Here is a 19,326-nt window from a genome sequence, read left to right as displayed (position 1 = left end):
TCATGTCAAAATTTCATATACACACCCAAATCAATTTATTATATATATATATCCGGTCATGCAAATTAACTTCTATATAACATTTAAATCACATACAACCTTTGCCATCCTATATTAAGCCTAAATAGTCAAATCATAATAATGACATAAACATTTCATAAACTTAAAAGAACACATACAATGCAAATATTTTATACTTACAATAATAAGTCAATTACCATAATCGATCATACCACTATGTATACATATAGCACATTTTCTTTTTTAATTCAAACATTAAAACCATTAGCCCTTTACATACCGAATTATCAAATAACTTATCAAAGACATTTATACATTTGTTTACATTTCATCAACCAAATATATATAATAATATATGAATTTCCATTTTCAATCCATTTCACCAATGTACTCATGCCATTACAAATTTAGTCAAATTAACCATTTCAATTTACCCAATATTCATAGCATAACATAGTCCACACATAATGAATACAACCAAATTCAAAATTAACATATAACTAAATACTTAACTACATGATTTGATCACCAATGCCGAATCACAAACTAGATTATGACCATCACCTATATTTACATCACATAAATATAAATAACCATTATTTTATCTTCAATATATATCATATTTTACCTATTTAATCAAGTCAAATCTCAATACCATTCCATCACACAAATTAGACCATAAATCATACTTACAAATTAAGCTAATACATGATGAAAATCACTATCATTAGCATCATTAACAAACCACAACCATAACACATCCCTCATCCATATCAAGCTTACCAAAATAAAATAATTATAAACCATATATATATATCATTACGTCTTACCAAATTCATATACCAAGCATACCCCACGCCTTTACTATGACCAAAATTACTTAAACCTTGGATCATTAGCATTAGATCAAGCCATTTTCGCATGGCTGAATATATATACAACAACTAAATTAAAACTAGCCTATACATGCCACATAACCAAAAACTCAAAGTTATAATTTACCGAAGCGATAACCGGATAGTGTGATGACGACTCCAACGACTTCCAACCCGAGCAAGTATTTGGAACTCTAAAAATATAGGAAAAACACAGAGAGTAAGCTATTACAACTTAGTAAGTCATGAGCAATTAAATAACTTAACAACATTTAATTACTTACAACAAAATCAAATAATGTTTTCAATGTTCATATCCATTTCCATAATTGAAAAATACATTTATCAAACACATACTATACATCAAATCCATATTTAACCGAATACACATAAGTTTAACATTTGGCCGAATATATATAATGTCATTCACATGTGCAGCTCTCATTTTTAACCTCATTATTACATATCAATTTTGACCGAATGTAAACTACATTATCAACTCATTTTTAACCAAATTAAATTATACTAGCATAATCACATTTAACCTCAAGCTTAACGTTTCATATAAAACATGTGTTTTCTTAAGTAAATCTTATCTTAACCGAATGTGTATATATATATTCAAAGTGTCATTCAATTCAAAGATATAATATCATTATATATCCGAATATATATTTTTACACACATATACATATAATTTTGAATCAAAATATAACATCATATGCATATACATAACACATGGCCGAATATGCTTAACCAATGTACATATGTTCACATTAGTAACTTATATAATTTGTATCACAAACCAACTGGCCAACTTACCTTATTTTTAAATAGGTAGTCAAGTAACTCATACCTGATCGTTTAGCTCGTTTTACACCTTCGATCACAACTTATCATTGCCCGTTAAACCATTCGGAATTTAATAGGATACTCGGATAATCACTTATATCGAACAATGCCAACGTCCCAGACGTGGTCTTACATGCTATCTCATATCGATGCCACTGCCCCGGACAGGGTCTTACACGAATCAAATACGATGCCAATGTCCTAGACATGGTCTTACACGTAATCACATATATCGATGCCATCGTCCCAGACGTGGTCTTACACGAAAACACATATCGAAAATCGTATGTCATGACATATGTATCCTAGCAATTCCTAAGGTTCGTACGGGGCTTTCAGACGTCGTAACTCAGTCGAAACAAATTCATAAACATAGCTTCAAAGCTTATTTTCATTTGGTTAACACATGTATAATTTCACATATTTCCTTTCAGCATATAAAATTCATATTTAATTAAAATAAACAATATATATTTGCTTATAAACTTACCTCGAATATCGACGGGTATATAGAACGACTATTCAACAACTATTTTTTTCCCCCGATCCAAGTCTGATTTCTTTTGTTCTTGATCTATAAAATTTAAAATTAAGCTCATTTAAACACAATTTCATTCAATTTAATCCAAAAACACATAAATGAGAAAATTACTATTTTACCCCTGACATTTTATACTTTTTACAATTTAGTCCAATTTGCATAAAACACAAAACATACAAAATTTACACATAACAAGCTTTGGCCGAATATTCATTATGCCCATACAAGCCCACAAAATTCATTTATTTCATATTTTAGTTCCTCAATTTATTATTTTTGTAATTTTGCCCTAATTACTCAAATTCATCAAAATTTCCAATACAAAACATGCTAACCCAAAACATATCTTCAATAATTCATCATCAAACATCACAAAACACAATTATTCATCAATGGCATAACTCAAAATATTCATCAAAATCAGAAATTGAAGCATGGGTCGAGTAGTATTCGAAGCAACGATCTCAAAAATGTAAAAATTATCAAAAACTGAAACAAAACTAACCTTGAATTAGCTCCAACAATGGCCGAATGTATGAACCTCTTCTTCTTATTTTTTTTCTTAGCATTTTCGGCTAGTTAGTGGACAAAATGAATGACCACTTTCATTTTATTATATTATAACATATAATATATTAAATCATTTACTTAATTAACCTTTAATAATAAATATAAAACCTTTATATAAATAAGTCAAAACTGTCCACTAACTTAAATTATGGCCAATTTTCAACTTAAACACTCCATGTTAAAAAGACAAATGCAATTCGGCCCTTGCACATTAAACCACCAAATTTTCATTTTACGCGATTAAGCCCTTTTATTAAATCGGACATCTAAATGATAAAATTTTTAAACGAAATTTTAGCACATACTAATTCACACATTATAAACACCAAAAATAATTTTAAAATATTATTTTTATTTTTATTTTTTTACTCGGATTCGTGGTCCTGAAACCACCATTCCGATTAGGATCAAAATCGGGCTGTTACAGGCTGCCACATGGCCATGTGCCAAACCGTGTGGATTTCGCTAGTCGCACTTCGGACATGCGAAAAAACATAATTTTTAGGTTTTTCGGGCATTTTAAGACCTATAAATACCAAATATAATAAGAGAAAAGGGAGTCATTAGAGAATATTGAAGAAAACAACTCGAAAAACGCCATTAAAGTCGACTCTAATGAAGCAGACATAACAAAATGGTACAGACTACAAAAATGAAATGCAACGAAAAGATCGTGATTTTAAACCAAATTATCAAATTTCGACAGAAAGTTAAGAAATAATCAACTCATGGTTTTACTCTATTATTTAAGTCCCCAGTGGAGTCGTCAAGCTGTTGACACCTTTTTTTTTTGATAAAACGGGGTCGACTTGGATTTTGAAAATGAAAACGAAAACGGGAGTCGCCACTAATCTTTTTTGATGAGGTGTGATCGGGTCACCTCGAAAAGTGGTTGTTTTTAACAAAACGATTTGATTTTATTAAAACAACGATTTTGGTCCACGAAATTCAGAAAAACGGGTTCGGAAGTCGGTTACGTACGAGGAAGAATTAGCACCCTCGTAACGCCCAAAATTGGTACCTAGTTGATTAAGTAATGTCTTAGTGTCAAAGATTGAAAACTTTTAAAAGATTTAAAATACAATCCTTTATTGAAATGTTAAAAATTTTCGGGAAAATGGCATATTTCACGTTAATCGAGAAAGAGAATTATATCCAGTAAGTTAGGACACAATGTCTTGAATTCTCGATGCGCGAATGAATGCCAAAAATTTACTTATTTAAAATATTTAGCTATCTCGAATTTTTAAAAAAGGGATCATGCCCAGTAAGTTAGGACACGATATTTTCTTAATTCCCGAGATCGTTTAAAACTTTAATTTAAAAAGATTCGTATATTTAGATTTATTGTGAAAATCGAAACCCAGTAAGTTAAGGTACGACCTTCTCGAATCTAAACACGAGGTTTTGCTTATTCAAAAATCATAATTTATGCATTGAATAAAATTAATCTAACACGAAATAGTATAAATAAAACATGATATTAATACTCGTAATGAAACAATAATGAACCCGATAATGTAAGTATGAATAATACGAGCAATAGCAACGAAAATGAATTAAATAAAAGGACAAATCAATAGCATACAAAATAACAAGTATATGAGCAAATAAAATTAAAACATTCGTTCAAAATAATAATGAAAATGTAAATAAATAACTAAATAAATAAAATGAATAAAATTATAAAAATGTAAAAAGCTATATCTATGTACATATATATATAAAAATTATAGGATATAATAAAAATATATAAGTATGTATTTGTATATGTACATATGTGTATATAAAAATTATGAAATGTATAAACAATAATATACACAAAAGCATGAACGTATATATATACTTATCATAAAATAAGTATGCATGTATATAAATATATTTTGAAACTATAAAATATGTAAAACATATGAAATGTAGAATGTACACATGTATGTATATTAAAATATATGTATATGTATTTACAAAATATAAAAAATGTATAAATACATATATATATGAGTAAAATATGAAAATATGTGTATATATGTACATAAATTAAAATGCATATATATAGGTATATATATAAATGAAATATGTAAGAATATACTTATAATGATTTAAAAATGTACACATATATATATTATAGGGACTGTACGTATACATATGTAGGGATTATAAAATGTATATGCCTATTTATATATTAGAAATATGCATGCTTATATATGTATGTGTGTATATAACAAGATTTTGGAATAAAAAAAAGGGTGCAACCGAATAAATAATAATAATATAATAATATTAATAGTATTAAATAATTAATTTTAATAGAAAAATAACTAAAATAGCAGATTGAGGATTAAATTGAAAATAAACGGAGTTTTAGGGCTGGATTCAAAAATGGAAAACACAAGGGGACTGATTTATAACGCGCGCGAAGTCCGGAGGATTGATTTGGAAAATATCCCAAGCCCTGCGCACAGCGTTTTGACGCGGACTGAAATGAAACAAAAATAAAACTATGCGACTAAATTAAAATAAAAGAAAAGAAAGAAAAATGGCTAAATTGCAAAGCATTGCAAAAGTGGAGGGACTGCGCGCGAAAATATCCCTTTTTAAGAAAACACGCGGATCCTCCCCTCAGGGTCGGGTCACCGCGCGAGTCAGGGCCAAAACGACGTCGTTTTAGCACCTAACCCTTAATGTCAAAACGGCGTTGTTTCATATGTTTATAAAAGCTAATTTTTTTTTTTTGAAAAATTTCATTCCTCCCTGCTTCTTTAAAAAAAAAGCTGATGGTTCTTTCAAACCTCTCCCTCTCCTCCGGCCAAAACCCAGAAACCAGTGAACAGGGCCGCCGCGTCACCGCCGTGCCGTCGCCACACACGACGTTCGGACTCCGGGTAAGTTTGTTTCCCTATTTTTTCTCTTTTTTTATACATTCGACGTATGTATATACATTGCTTTTCTTTTTAAACTAAAAAAAAAAGAAAGAAAAAAAAACTTCGTAAAAATAAAGAGAAAGTAAGAAACCTTTTCGTTTTTTTTTGTTGTGTTTTTTTGCTGTTCTTAACCTTGAAACTTTTTTGTATTATTTCTTTTTTTGAGAGAAAACAACAAAAACCGAGAGCCTTTTTTACAATATTTTTCCCCCTTACATCGTTTTGTTTCTGGGCTTATAAAGCCGAAATACAAAAATTTTCCTTTTATTTTTCGCTGTTTTAAAACTTTTGTTACGCTGCCTCTCTTGTCTTTCATCTCTTGGTTGTTGTTTTCTGTTTCTTTTTCCATGTTTGTTGCAGGTCTTGACGAGGCAAGTCAGAGGAACAAACCCTGACCCTTTCCATTTTGGTGCAACTAGAGGCCTCCTCGGGTGGTGAGCGCGCTGACAGCAGCACATGGAGGCAGCGGCGCCTTAGGGTTTCAGTTCCTGTTGAAATCAGTTAAGGTTTCGGGTTGTTTGGGCCATTAGTTTTTTCTTTAGAATTGGGCTACAAAAATTTTGGGTTTTGGGCCAGGCAAAATGGGCTTGTACAAGGACGACATAAATCTACCGAATTAGAGTCAAATCTAATAGGGAAATCCATAGATCGAGTTGATGTGATAATAAGAATTTTAAATAGAAAGAAATTTCAATTATTCAATCTAGAGTCAGTTGCTCTTATTCTTGAAGAGATATATTAGCATAATTTAGGGATTTCTACGGATTAAGATATTAAGTGAATAAATTGTTTAATTCAGATTAATAATGATAGATGCAGTCTAGGGTGGATTTTTCATGGGTATTGTTTTGCTTCTTGGTTAATATCTGATTATTTTCCTAATTTATTCTTTATCGAGTTCTTAGTTAATTGATTTAGTTAATTTTATTTTAATTCAATCACTTCGATTTTTTGGTTAGATAATAGAAAGACGGTAATTACTAGTATTTTTAGTCCTCGTAGGAACGATATCTTTGCTCACCATAGCTATACTATTTATCATAGGTGCACTTACTTTTGTCGTATTTTTAGTTGGTTTCATGGCCATCACATTAGATGTATGTCAAATCTTTCATGAACTACCAAATCAATAAGATATCTAAACATTATTGCATCCGCCATAAAAGAATATTATAATCAATGTTAGGACTTAATGAAAAACTCATTTATTTCATTTTAGCAAAACTACCCGTTTGTATCTCAATGGCTTTATATCTTTGGACGTTTGGACTATTGGTCTAGAAATTGCACGAATTTAATACTACTTGAATTGCATCTTCCCATTTTGACTAATTTATTTTATGTCTATAATTCTCAACAAATTTATTGAAAATCCTTGTTTTCTTTCATTATTTCAATAATAAGATCACATGCAAAATCATTGTCGACAACTTTCTATTTTTCATTGTTTCATATTTTCTCGTATTAATATAAATTATCGAGATTTATTTATTTTCATTTTCAAGTACCTGAATCTCTTCTGTAGTTTTAAAAATTAGTTTGTCTTGAATCTTTTTGGGAGCACCCACCTCCACTATATAACCATCCATATTTATTTTTTATTTATTTTTACAATAATTTTCATTTTTGAAACCAATAAAACTATCATGCTTCAACATGCATTGCTTTCATTTATACTAACAAGTTGGCCTACTAGGACATCAATTCAAATCAAAACTTTAGTCGATATATAACACTTGGTTATTCTTATCAAATCAGTAAATACATCTGGTAGATAACTTGTAATAAAATGAACTATCTTTTTGAACTTCTGGTTCAAATTACTTTCTATGAAGATCTAGATAATGATAACTCGTTTTAAGTAATTTATTTCATCCAACTATTATTTTTCTCCTCCATGATATTAAGAAACTGTCAAATCAAAGTTCTAATCACCAAATCATGTCATAATTGAATCTCCAATTTGGTCAAGACATTTATTAATAAAAGTAGACTCGTAATTAATATATTCTCAATGTTCTTTGAATACTCATTTTGTGCATTGTGGTAGATCAACTTGAACATATTTTGCACATTCAAAAACTCTAAAATTAGTTGTATTTGGCTCTTGACCAAAAGTCAATTGTGATGTGGAGTATTTATCATGACTTATGACATGATGCGTACAATTGCCGATTCATATTATATCCTTATACTAAAGTTTTGTTCTCAAAAGATATGGTTTAGCTACTAAATAAAGGTATTTAATCATTAATTCTGGTAAGTCATTTTATATGTATAAGCAACAGGTTTTGTGATAGTTATTTGCACTAACAATCTAGCATACAATGATCATTTAAAGTCTGAGAAATAAACTCACCAACATTAGTAAGAATTATCTCGATTGCATAATCTGATGTTTTGTTCTTAAACAAACAATTAGACAATAATTTTCACAAACTACAGATTGTTAGTTGATAATTCACATGTGAATAACTTGTAAATGTATCTACTAAATCATATCAAAACATCTATTTGTTTGATGAAAAGGGCCCTTATTTCTTTCCGAAATGAAATAGATCAAATCTCAACTTTTATCAGTGAGGTTTAATAAATCTTATTTGAGAACAAACAACACTTGGTAAATGAAGAATCTTTGGGTTCAACTTCAATGTAAATTATCTTTTTGTTGCATCATTATTGATCAAGATGATCAAACTGGTCATTCCAACTAATTATTATATTTGGACAAATAAACTTTTGGCTTACTATGCACGTGATTCAACAAAATTAATGTAAACTTCTGATTTACCACCATATGTGATTTAACCATAGTAATATATGTATAGCATGAATGGAGGAAAAGGCATTAATTTTTAAATACAATTTTTTTACCAGAAATTGATAGATTTAATACATAAAAATTAATATTCTCCTCTTCCACAATCTCAAAATGATATTCGTTATAACAAATATCCTTTTAAACTAAAATAATTTATTTGAGACTGATTAGAACATAATACATTAATTATCGCTTTGTTTCTTCGAATAATAATGTATAAGCTCTTCTAGAGCCTTAAATTAATTTTATATTATAAAATATTGGTTCGTTCATTATCAAACAAGATAGTATGTATTGTTGTATTGTCTATGTGATATATGTTTCCTTTCCTTTAAGAAATATTTATTTAATGATAAAATTTTCAGATGTACTATAAGTATATAACCAACAACTTTTCATAAATTGTCTCCCTTCTTTGTTGTTCTATTATTTATCTCTATATATCCAATTCTAGTGGTGAGAAAAATTATTACTAGTAAGGAATCCAATAATTAAGTAATTTGTATCACAATTCATCAAAAGAATACAATTCATGCTTAATAATGTTTAGGCATACATCAAGAAAACAACCAATGGCCTTTCATACCACATCGATATCTTCACTCCTTAAAAGGGTTCTCTTTGGAATTCTTGTTTTTTTCTTACTTTTCTTCAATTTTCCACTTCTAGTGGTGAAAAGAATTATTATGATCGTCTCTTTGACAATTATTATTGTTTTACGTACCACGTCCATGTCCACAACTATATCTTTCATATTTATTATGTATGCATTCATTTCAGGAAATGGAGCAGGTCTAATAAGACAGGCTTCGTGAGTTTCATTAGAAGCTCGTTATTTTGTTTAATCACAAGTAAATATAATATTAACTCAAAATATTTCTTTAAACTTTTTATTCACAGTGTTGCTACTATAATAGCACATTTGAAGCATGAAATTGAATTTTTTTTCCCTAATAAGGTCTCATTAGTAATATTCTCCCACATTATTTTTAATTGAGAAGTCAATATTGCAAAATTATATTCACTCACAATTTTAAAAGATTGCACTTCAAGTGTACCTAATCATAACAAGATTTAGATAGAATTATTATGTTCTATTGTTCACATCTTTCTTTTAAATTATTCCACAATTCAAGTGGGTCTTTAACATTCAAATATTTTGCTTTCAACCCTTCAAGCGGATGATGGCGAAGGAAGACGATGGAGATAATCACTACTAATTTAACAGTCAATCAAGCCTTTAAGCATAAATATCATGCATTCAATAATTGAATCTTTCTCTATCCTTTTCAAAATAAAGATAAGTATATGAGTATCATGCATAATATAATTCAATATTTGAATTGTTCTCTATCAAAATATGTAGATATTTATGGCAAAAGTTATTCATACTAAATATAGTTTTTATTTTCTCATTCACAACCTCAATATGAAATCCATTACAATGAATGAATCCTTACTAATTTTGTTCTTCATATATTGATATATTAGTTCTTCTGGAGCTTTTAACTAATTTTGTACTATAAATTATTGTAATAATATTGGTTTATTTCGGTACTAAATAAGATAAATACTTTCTACTGCAAGGATGGTATTCGTCGCTGCAAAATATTTGGGCATATGCCAAATATATGACTAATGATCTTTCATATAACATTGATAACACAAGTTATCCCTGTCTTTTGAAGGGTTATATTGAAAACTCTCATTGTTCTTTTATTTATTACCATGTTTTCATTTCTAGTGGTTATTATTATACTATTTATATCGTACATGATCATATTCTTAAATTATTTTTATGCTTGTAGTCACTTCAAAGAATGCAACAACTTGTAAAGATTTTCATTATAAACAATCATTTGAAAATAGTATATTACAAATATGAACCCACCAATATTTAATAATCTAACTAAATAATTCAATTAAATTTAAAATAAATAATCAAAATCATACCTTGAATTTTCTTTAGCGTTACAAGGTGGTGGAATGGTTAAGGAGCTTGAAAAAATTGTGTTTGTGATGTGAGTGCGAAACTCAGGGTTTGAATTTTTTCCAAAATCGAGAAAAAAGATTAGAAAATTATGATGATAAAATGTTATAAAAGATAAGAGAGTAAAGGAATTTACATGATATTCACAATATTACTCCAAAAATGAAATAAAATTTTAATTATAAAACAATTATAACAAAGTTAATAAAAGAATGACTTCGTAAAGAAGAAAAGAATAATTCGGGGATGGAGCTCCCCCCTTCTCAATTTTCTCCTTCAACTCCAACCCACTGCTCCACTCTTTGAAAATTCAACTCTTCTTTTCTTCCCCAAAAAGCCCCACTCACTGAGTCACTTCTCACTCTCAAACCCCGTAAAAAAGCAATTTCCCAGAAAATGTCTTTCTCCACCCGGCAGAGGCGAGCGACGGTGTCGGATCTTCCTTCATCGTCGTCTCCACCACAACCGTCGAAGCCTGAATCATACACGAAAGTGGATAAGCCAGGACGATCATCATCGGACGGCGTCGGCGAAGACCGCGGATTGGGGTGGTTCACGGTGTTGTTTGCTTTGGGAATGCTACGGTATATGAGCGCCACATCAAATATAATACACGACTGCGATGAAGTCTTTAATTATTGGGAGCCTCTTCATTATCTTCTCTATAAATCCGGCTTCCAAACTTGGGAGTATAGGTAATCGCCTTTACCTACGCATTCAATCTTACTTTATACGTACTTGCCCATAAGATTATACTTGATTGTACTTTTTTTTCAAGTTGGCTGAAAGCGGATCGAAAAATGTACTTTTGAATTAGAAAAAGAAAAATTATATATATTTTTCAAGTATAAGAAAATGAAGTTTTGTGGAAAGATGTTCTATTTTTAGTTATTAAAATTATTGTGAGTGAGAACTGGAAAGTGAGGAACTGTAATGGGACTCTTTGGGGAACATTATGCTGTTAGTATTTGTAAAATATACTCATTGAAGTAAGAAATGAAGTCAGCTACTGCTAGGTGATCCATAAATTTCGTACTTATGGTCTATAGATCAATGCTTTATGTTTTTGAGTGTGTTAGATGGTGCTTGTGTTCATCAGTAAGGATTCGTGTAGATTTTCTTTAAAATAGGTCTGAATGGAGCTAATCGATGAACTTAGTTGGGATTGTTTGTGTGATAGTGTGTATGATTTGGAAATGGATTTTGATTGAAAATTTCAGGTAATACCTAATTGCATGACATGGTTGGAATTAGGGTTGTAAGTGAACCGAAGAGGTTTTTCATTATTACAAAGTAGTTACATATGGTTATCATATTACATTTGATTTATTTCCTTCATCTGTAGATGCATTCTTTTTTTTTTTTTTCTGGGAGCATGAATCTATTTGAGTTATAAAAACTTGTCTAAACTCTACCGTTTCATTGAAAACATTCTTATCTTGCATTCTTATTGCTAATTGGAAAATAATTTGTCATGGTGAGCAGATTTTTCTCAGTTGTCGGGAACTGTTTGACTGAGAGTTATCTCATTTGTATGTTCTTTGCAGTTCCGAGTTTGCGCTCCGATCATATTTGTACATTATTTTCCATGAGTTAGTGGGCCGACCTGCTTCCTGGCTGTTTGCTGAAGAAAAAGTAAGTTTTCAAGCTTTGGATGATGTTAATTATCTGTTGTTGTTTTCTTCTTTATAAAGAAAACATAAAAAACATACTTTATAGTTGCCCTTTTTATCTTACAGGTGAGAGTTTTCTATGCGGTGAGACTCTTTCTTGGTTTTCTATCTCTTATTTCAGATGCTACTCTAGTGGTAGCACTTTCCAGAAAATATGGAAAGCGGCTTGCATCTTATGCACTTGCAATGCTCTGCTTGGCTAGTGGTTGTTTCTTTGCCAGCACAAGTAAGTGGTTTTCTCCGTCTTCCTTTGTCAATCTCGAGAATGATGATATATAAGTTTTTGTCATGCTTTTCTTTGTTGGTTTTAGGCTTTCAGCTGCTTCTAACAAAGTAATCAATAAATGTGCTTTTAAGCTATATGAGAATGCCTAACAAATTCTGTTTTTCTCTCAAATTGCTATAATTTATCACTGTGATAATTTTTTTTTCCAGGTTTTCTTCCTAGTTCATTCTCTATGTATGCTATGAGCCTCTCATCAGGGTTATTTCTACTTGAGAAACCTGCATGGGCTGTTGCTGTTGCAGCTGTGGGTGTAATCCTAGGTTGGCCATTTTCAATCTTGGCATTTCTTCCACTGACCTTCTACTCTTTAGCTAAACAATTCAAACAAGCATTTCTTTCTGGTGCTGTCACCTCAATAGCTCTTCTTGTAAGTAAATTTAATCATTCCATTTGGTTATTATCTGTAAACTATCTGGATATATGGTTTTGATATCTTAACTTATTTGACATTAACATTTTGTAATTGGTTCATATTTAGTTTTTCCATTTGTTGTTCAATTGTGAATAATTGAAGTTCGTTCTCCAGGCACTCTCCATACTCGTTGATCACTGCTACTACCAACGCTGGACATCATCTGTTTTTAATCTCTTAGTATATAATGTATTAGGAGGTGGTGAGAGCCATTTGTATGGGACTGAGGGGCCACTTTTTTATATAAGGAATGGGTTTAACAACTTCAACTTCTGTTTCATCCTTGCTTTGCTTTTCCTGGGAATTCTGCCAATTGCAAGGAAAAAGTATGCCCCTGACTTGCTTATTGTAATCTCTCCTCTTTATATATGGCTGGCATTTATGTCTCTGCAGCCGCACAAAGAAGAAAGGTACAATTAATCTTTATCCTAAATGTCTTTAGCAAATTTTGTTTATATTTTGTTTCCTGCTTTTCCCTGACATAAAATAGATAAATTAATGAGGAACACTCCGATATATGACTTTTAGAAGTTTCAAGGAGGGTTCAGAAATTGTTTTGGTCCAAAACTTTGGGCTAATTTGAATGGCATGTTCTGCAAGGGAACAAAACAGAGCACATTTGTCATTGTCTCTTTACATGTCCCGAACAATCTTTAATATCGGTCTTGCCTGCTTCGATCTGTAACAGTCCATTATATTTAATTGTCATGCAGATTCCTTTATCCCATATACCCTCTTGTTTGTGTTGCTGCTTCTGCTGTCATTGAGAGTTTTCCTGAACTTTTCCGAGACAAATATAATCCCTACGATAATTCTATTATAGTTATGGTGGGCATCTTCTACACCTATTTAATTCTCTATGCCTACAACACTCAGCTCTCATTCAAATGGTATTGGCATTTTTACGCAGATGGCCAAATTTCTTAGACCTGTGGCCCTCAGCCTCATATTATGTGCCTCACATTCACGTACATTCTCATTGATCAATGGCTATGCTGCTCCAATGGAGGTTTACAAGATCTTGGAGCACCATGATGATGCAGGATCTGGTAATGGATAATCTCTTATATGATGCACTGTCCCTTGTTTCATTTTGTTATTAGTGAACCTACAAAGAAAAATGAATTTTCTTTTTGACAGCAATGTAGCGTTGACATTTATTTTTATGTAGAACTTTATCAATAATGCATAACATGTTTTTGCTTTGTGTAGTTTTTTTTTTTTTTTTTTTTTGTTTCTAGTAGCTATAGCCTTCCTTTACAATTGCCATGTAGTCCTACTAAAAGTTTCAAAGATCCATTCTTTTTCTAGATTTTCTTTATTGTTTATACTTGGCATGTATGCTGAAGAGTGCTGTTACCAACAAGAACGAAAGCTTTATTGCAGGTTCTGTACTTTGTGTTGGAAGTGAGTGGCACCGTTACCCGTCATCATTTTTTGTTCCTGATTATATTGGTGAAGTGAGATGGATTGATGATGGATTCCGAGGTCTTCTTCCATTCCCTTTCAATGATACTCTGGGAGGGACTGCGGCAGCACCACCATACTTTAACAATAAAAACAAGGCATCAGATGAGCAATATGTAATTGACCCTTTCTGTGACCTAGTTCATAGAAAATAACCTTAATCTTTATGCTTTGCATTTGTATGTTGACCCACCCTGACTTGCAGCTCCGAGATATTGAAGCTTGTACATTCCTGGTCGAGCTGCAGCTGAACCGACCTTTCCCTTATCGTGGAAATGACCTATCAGCATGGGAGGTACAAGCAGAATATTTGGTTTCTATTTCCATTTTCTTCTTTTCTATTGTTCTTTCACATATGATATATTGAAATTGGAATTGTTTCAGCCTATTGCAGCACTACCGTACTTGGACAGGGAGCTCTCACCTGCCAAGTATCGGTCATTTTTCATCCCATACTTGTGGCAGGAGAAGAATGTCTTTGGCATGTACAAACTTCTGAAAAGAGTATCAAAGCCAGAATGATAAACGACATGTTGGTTATTTCCTCGTTTCTCATGTTCTTTCCTTTCAGAATTATTGTGATCATTGACTGCTTAGAACTGTATTATCTATTTTTCCCTTTTTTCATGTTATTCCAAGCGCATGCTTATCCGGAAGGGTAAAAAGGAGGGAAAATTTTGAACACTAACTTGCATTGTTCCCAATGTTTGGACAATTTTGTAGTATTTTCTTCATATAGGCTTTACGTTGTGTTTGTGCTAATATTTGTTCTCTTGTTACTTGGTTTGTTGGTTTACTTAATGGTTTATAAAACTTGGGTTTCCCTTTTCTTTTGGGTTAGCAAGCAAAGATAGGAAATCAGCAGATCAAACGTTTTAATGCAGTTGGTTGAGTTTCATACAGCACATTATTATCATTTTACAAAGCTGCATATGTTGCAACAAGCATGGATTTCGAATCTAATCGAAACAATTGAAATCCATAATTTATTCTTGAACTGCCACTCTTTCATTACAACAACGAAAAGAATTAAGGCTTGAATACTGGTGGAATCTAGGTCTTCTCGGGTATGAAATGGTTTAAAGAGTCGTGGGATTTAATGAAATGCAAATCTGGGTGCATGTTTGAAATGTAAGAAGGTTATAAAATAAGGGGCACTGGTGTGAGTGTCAGTCTTTGGATATCAGCTCCTAGATTTTGAAGCTTCATGTCAATATTCTCGTAGCCTCGTTCAATATGTGCAATATCATGAATCTGAGTGGTTCCTTTTGCAGCCAATCCGGCTAATATAAGTGAAACCCCACCTCTCAAGTCTCTTGCAATAACACGAGAGCCTTGCAATGAACTGTCACAGGTCACCATCCAGTGGGTCAATGATTCCAAATAAAACCAACATCGTATCAAAGTTTACCTTACCTTCCTTCGTCAAACCCGTAAACTAGTGCATTTCTCCCGCTGACCTGAATTCTCGCTCCGAGCTTCTGCAGTTCCCTTGCTATATATCCAAATGAAAAAAATGCTTATGGCTGATTTCATGAAAGAAGCAAGCAAGCATAGAATGGGCCAATATATATGTCACCTAATAAGTCACTAAACTTTTAATGTGTTTATGTTTTGATCATCCAGTTATGAAAATTTTCAATTTCGTTACTAAACTATCCAAATTTGTTCTTTTAGTTGGGGTCATTTAAATCTGAAACAGGTAGATGACATGGCTGTTTATTTCTCAAATAAGCTACATGAATGGTCACTGAACTAAGCTCACTATTTATGTTTTGATCACTCAACTATAAAAAAAATTCAAAATTAGATTTTTAGCCCTAAACGTGGCCTTCTATTATTAGCCCAATAACAAATTGTCTATGTCCTATCAATTTAGTCTTAATTCTAAATAAATCACTAAATTAGACCTAAACATTCTTGTTAGTATTTGACACTAGTGTCACAGGCCTCTAATCAAAGTCTGTAATAAATGCACACAGAGCCTCTCATGGAGGTCAATTGATTAAATGGTGCTCATTTGAACCACTAAACTAACCCGATTCATGGAACATGTGAAGAAGCTTATCTAAAGTCTTGGTGACTCAATGGAACCTCAAGTAAAACTAGGGTTACCAAAATAAATATATAAAGTAATCTTAAAAGATTTTGTAATCTTAACGGGTCTTGAAAAGTTCCTTAAGAATCTCAATTTGTAGATTAGTTTTGATCTCGACCATCGATGTAATTTAAATTGTACCGTTAGATTTTGGAGAACATCTATAAATAGAGACCTTTTCCTCATTTGTAATTATCTCATTTCTTCCATTTGATGCTAACAAGGTTTGAGTCTTTTGGCATCTAAGAACCCCTATTTTAACATAGAAAATTATTATAAAAAAACTCTCCATCGACTTGTGATCTTTTTAGGGCCAAAAACATTTTTACCTTTTAATTTTTTGTGTAGGAGAAGCACCGTTTAATCTAAAGTGTTAAAAAATTTATTAATAACTTATGATTTTCCTAACATAGGAAACTGAAAACCTTTGTTTTCATGTGCTGAATAGCACTAGCTAAGAGCATAAAATAATAGGCAGAGAGAAAAAAAATAACAAAGATTAAAATGACATATTTTGTAAATGTTGAGTATCAAATTCTGTTCATTTTAGAATTAAAACTAAATTGATAGAAGATATAAATATTAAAAGGCTAATTTTGTTATTAGCCCAATAAAAAAGGCCACATCAAACTTCCTTATCAATTTAAGGGTTTGGTGACAAAAAAACTTAAATGATTAAATTAAAAAATTATATTATTGGATGACCAAAACAACACTCAAATAGTTGAGTAACCATTCATGTAGCTTATGCCAGAAATAAATGGTTACGTTATCCAAGTGTAACTAAAAAACAATTCGGATAGCTTAGTGATTATGTTGAAATTTTTAATTTTTATAGTTAGGTGATGAAAACAAGGTAAAAGTTTAGGGGCTAATTAGGTTGTTTACCACGGTCGACTATGTATTATAGCTCAACTTATACTTACCATGAGTCATACGGTTGTCAAACACGGACTCCTCCACCAAGCTGGAACCAGTGCATGTAGTGAGAAGTGCCATTGTTTGAGGTTGCAGATCTGTTGGAAATCCCGGAAACGGGTTCGTCTTAATATCGAAACTTTTCAAATCGTAACCAATATGTGATGGGTGTGCTGAAACCTGTGCTCATAGTTTTCTTGTCACACAAACAATAAACTAAATGAAAAAAGGTAAACATATTATGTTACTATACCTGAAACGTTTGCTGATCCAACCGTGAAATTTTGCAGCCAGCTTGGGAGAGTTTGTCGATCAAACATGATACACGGGAAGGAATGACAGGTGACAGTAAGATGCATGAGCGAGTAATTGCCGCCGCAAGCATGAAGGTGCCAGTTTCGATTCGATCAGGTTTTATAACACATTCAGAACCATAGAGCTGCCTTTTTCCCCTGATAATTAGATTGTCGCTCCCTGCCCCTTCTATCCATGCCCCACAGTCGGTCAGAAAGCGAGCAAGATCGACCACTTCTGGTTCCTATGATCCAAAAATATAGAGCAACAAATTATGATACAGCACAAATTCTAGATTTCCTCAAATATCACTGAGATGCCTCAAACCATTACTTTGGCCACATTTGAGAGCATAGTTGTCCCATCAGCCATGGATGCTGCCATCATAAGAGTTTCAGTTGCTCCAACACTAGGATAATCCAGTCGGAATTTCCCCCCAACTAATCCTCTGCCATTTGCAGCACGTGCCCACACTTTCCCATCCCTGTAACATTGCAGAACAAGCTCATCTACTTATTTAAGACAGCAAAGATCCCACGAAGAAAATAAAAGGTGAATTTATAGGTACAACTTGCCTCAGTTCAACAACAGCACCGAGAGCCCTTAACCCACGAAGATGGAGATCTACAGGCCTCTTTCCAATATTACAGCCACCGGGCAAGGCCACAACAGCTTCACCAAACCTGGCCACCAGTGGCCCTATAACAAAAAACCCACCTCTAATCTTCTTCATTTCCTCCAAATCAACCTCCACTTTGCCAACCCCATCGCTGTTAACCCTCATTTTCCCATCAAAGGCATCAACTTTAGCACCCAAAGAGCTCAAGATGGAAGCCATGGCTTGGATATCAGAGACATTGGGAAGGTTGTGGAGAAGTGAAGTGCCTGAGCAGCAGAGAGTGGCTGCTAAGAGAGGTAAAGAAGCGTTTTTTGAGCCACTTATGGTAATGTGGCCTGAGAGAGTTGAAGGTCCTTTGATTTTGAAAATGGGGTCTTGCTTGGTGGGTTGTGGGAGATTGGAGAAGTGCGTCCCCTGAGTCTGAGAAGAACAAGAGGTAAAGAAGGGTTTCGGGAAAAGGGTGTTATTGCAAGAGAGAGCCATTTTCAGAGGAGTTTTGATTTTCTTGTCGGTGTGTTTTAATCTTTTTGCAGGGAAAGGGACTCCTTCTTATGAATCAAATTTGTGTTTTATGACCTTCGACTGACTTGGGGACTGGAAAGGCCACGAGAAAAAAATACTTTTAAAAAGATTTTGTATTTTATTTATATATAAAATTTGAATAATATAATTATTGTGAAAGTTTAGAAGCAGGTGATAAAATATATTTATTTTATAAAATACCAAATGCAGCATATTTGGCATGTGCGCCTTATCACACCTGTCTATTATAAATTTTGTTCATCCAATTCGGTAACATTAAAACATCTCAAATTCGTGTGCTGGTTAGGGTGATATCGTTTCAATTTGATTTGGGTTTGAGTCGGGTAATCATCTCAACTTTAATTTGAGTTCCTCTACTACTTGTCTTAGCTTAGCTCACCAAAATAGTAGCTGGGGGTCTATCTTGAGATTGGGTTAGTTGTGTT

At 32.3% G+C, this 19,326-nt stretch overlaps 2 protein-coding genes across 2 annotated transcripts; one reads left to right on the top strand and one right to left on the bottom strand.

Moving 5' to 3' along the window:
• Positions 1-10,763: 10,763 nt before the first annotated feature.
• On the top strand, positions 10,764-15,191 carry LOC107920109 (dol-P-Man:Man(6)GlcNAc(2)-PP-Dol alpha-1,2-mannosyltransferase). The gene is made up of 10 exons (XM_041109111.1): positions 10,764-11,286; positions 12,139-12,226; positions 12,331-12,490; positions 12,700-12,917; positions 13,077-13,372; positions 13,676-13,790; positions 13,873-14,011; positions 14,349-14,545; positions 14,635-14,724; positions 14,814-15,191. The coding sequence occupies exons 1-10, from the start codon at positions 10,988-10,990 to the stop codon at positions 14,949-14,951; spliced, it is 1,740 nt and encodes a 579-aa protein (XP_040965045.1). The 5' UTR covers positions 10,764-10,987; the 3' UTR covers positions 14,952-15,191.
• An 89-nt stretch (positions 15,192-15,280) lies between these two features.
• LOC107920108 (UDP-N-acetylglucosamine 1-carboxyvinyltransferase 2) lies at positions 15,281-18,960 on the bottom strand. Its single transcript, XM_016849636.2, has 6 exons — positions 18,315-18,960; positions 18,073-18,223; positions 17,699-17,983; positions 17,454-17,625; positions 15,846-15,924; positions 15,281-15,774 (listed from the first exon to the last, which is right to left on the bottom strand). Exons 1-6 carry the CDS (start codon positions 18,839-18,841, stop codon positions 15,570-15,572), a joined length of 1,419 nt encoding a protein of 472 aa, XP_016705125.1. The 5' UTR covers positions 18,842-18,960; the 3' UTR covers positions 15,281-15,569.
• Positions 18,961-19,326: the final 366 nt, after the last annotated feature.

The sequence above is a fragment of the Gossypium hirsutum genome, chromosome D13 (genome assembly GCF_007990345.1).
Source record: "Gossypium hirsutum isolate 1008001.06 chromosome D13, Gossypium_hirsutum_v2.1, whole genome shotgun sequence".
In the NCBI taxonomy this organism is placed as follows: Eukaryota; Viridiplantae; Streptophyta; class Magnoliopsida; order Malvales; family Malvaceae; genus Gossypium; species Gossypium hirsutum.
This window is presented reverse-complemented; position numbering and strand designations above follow the sequence as displayed.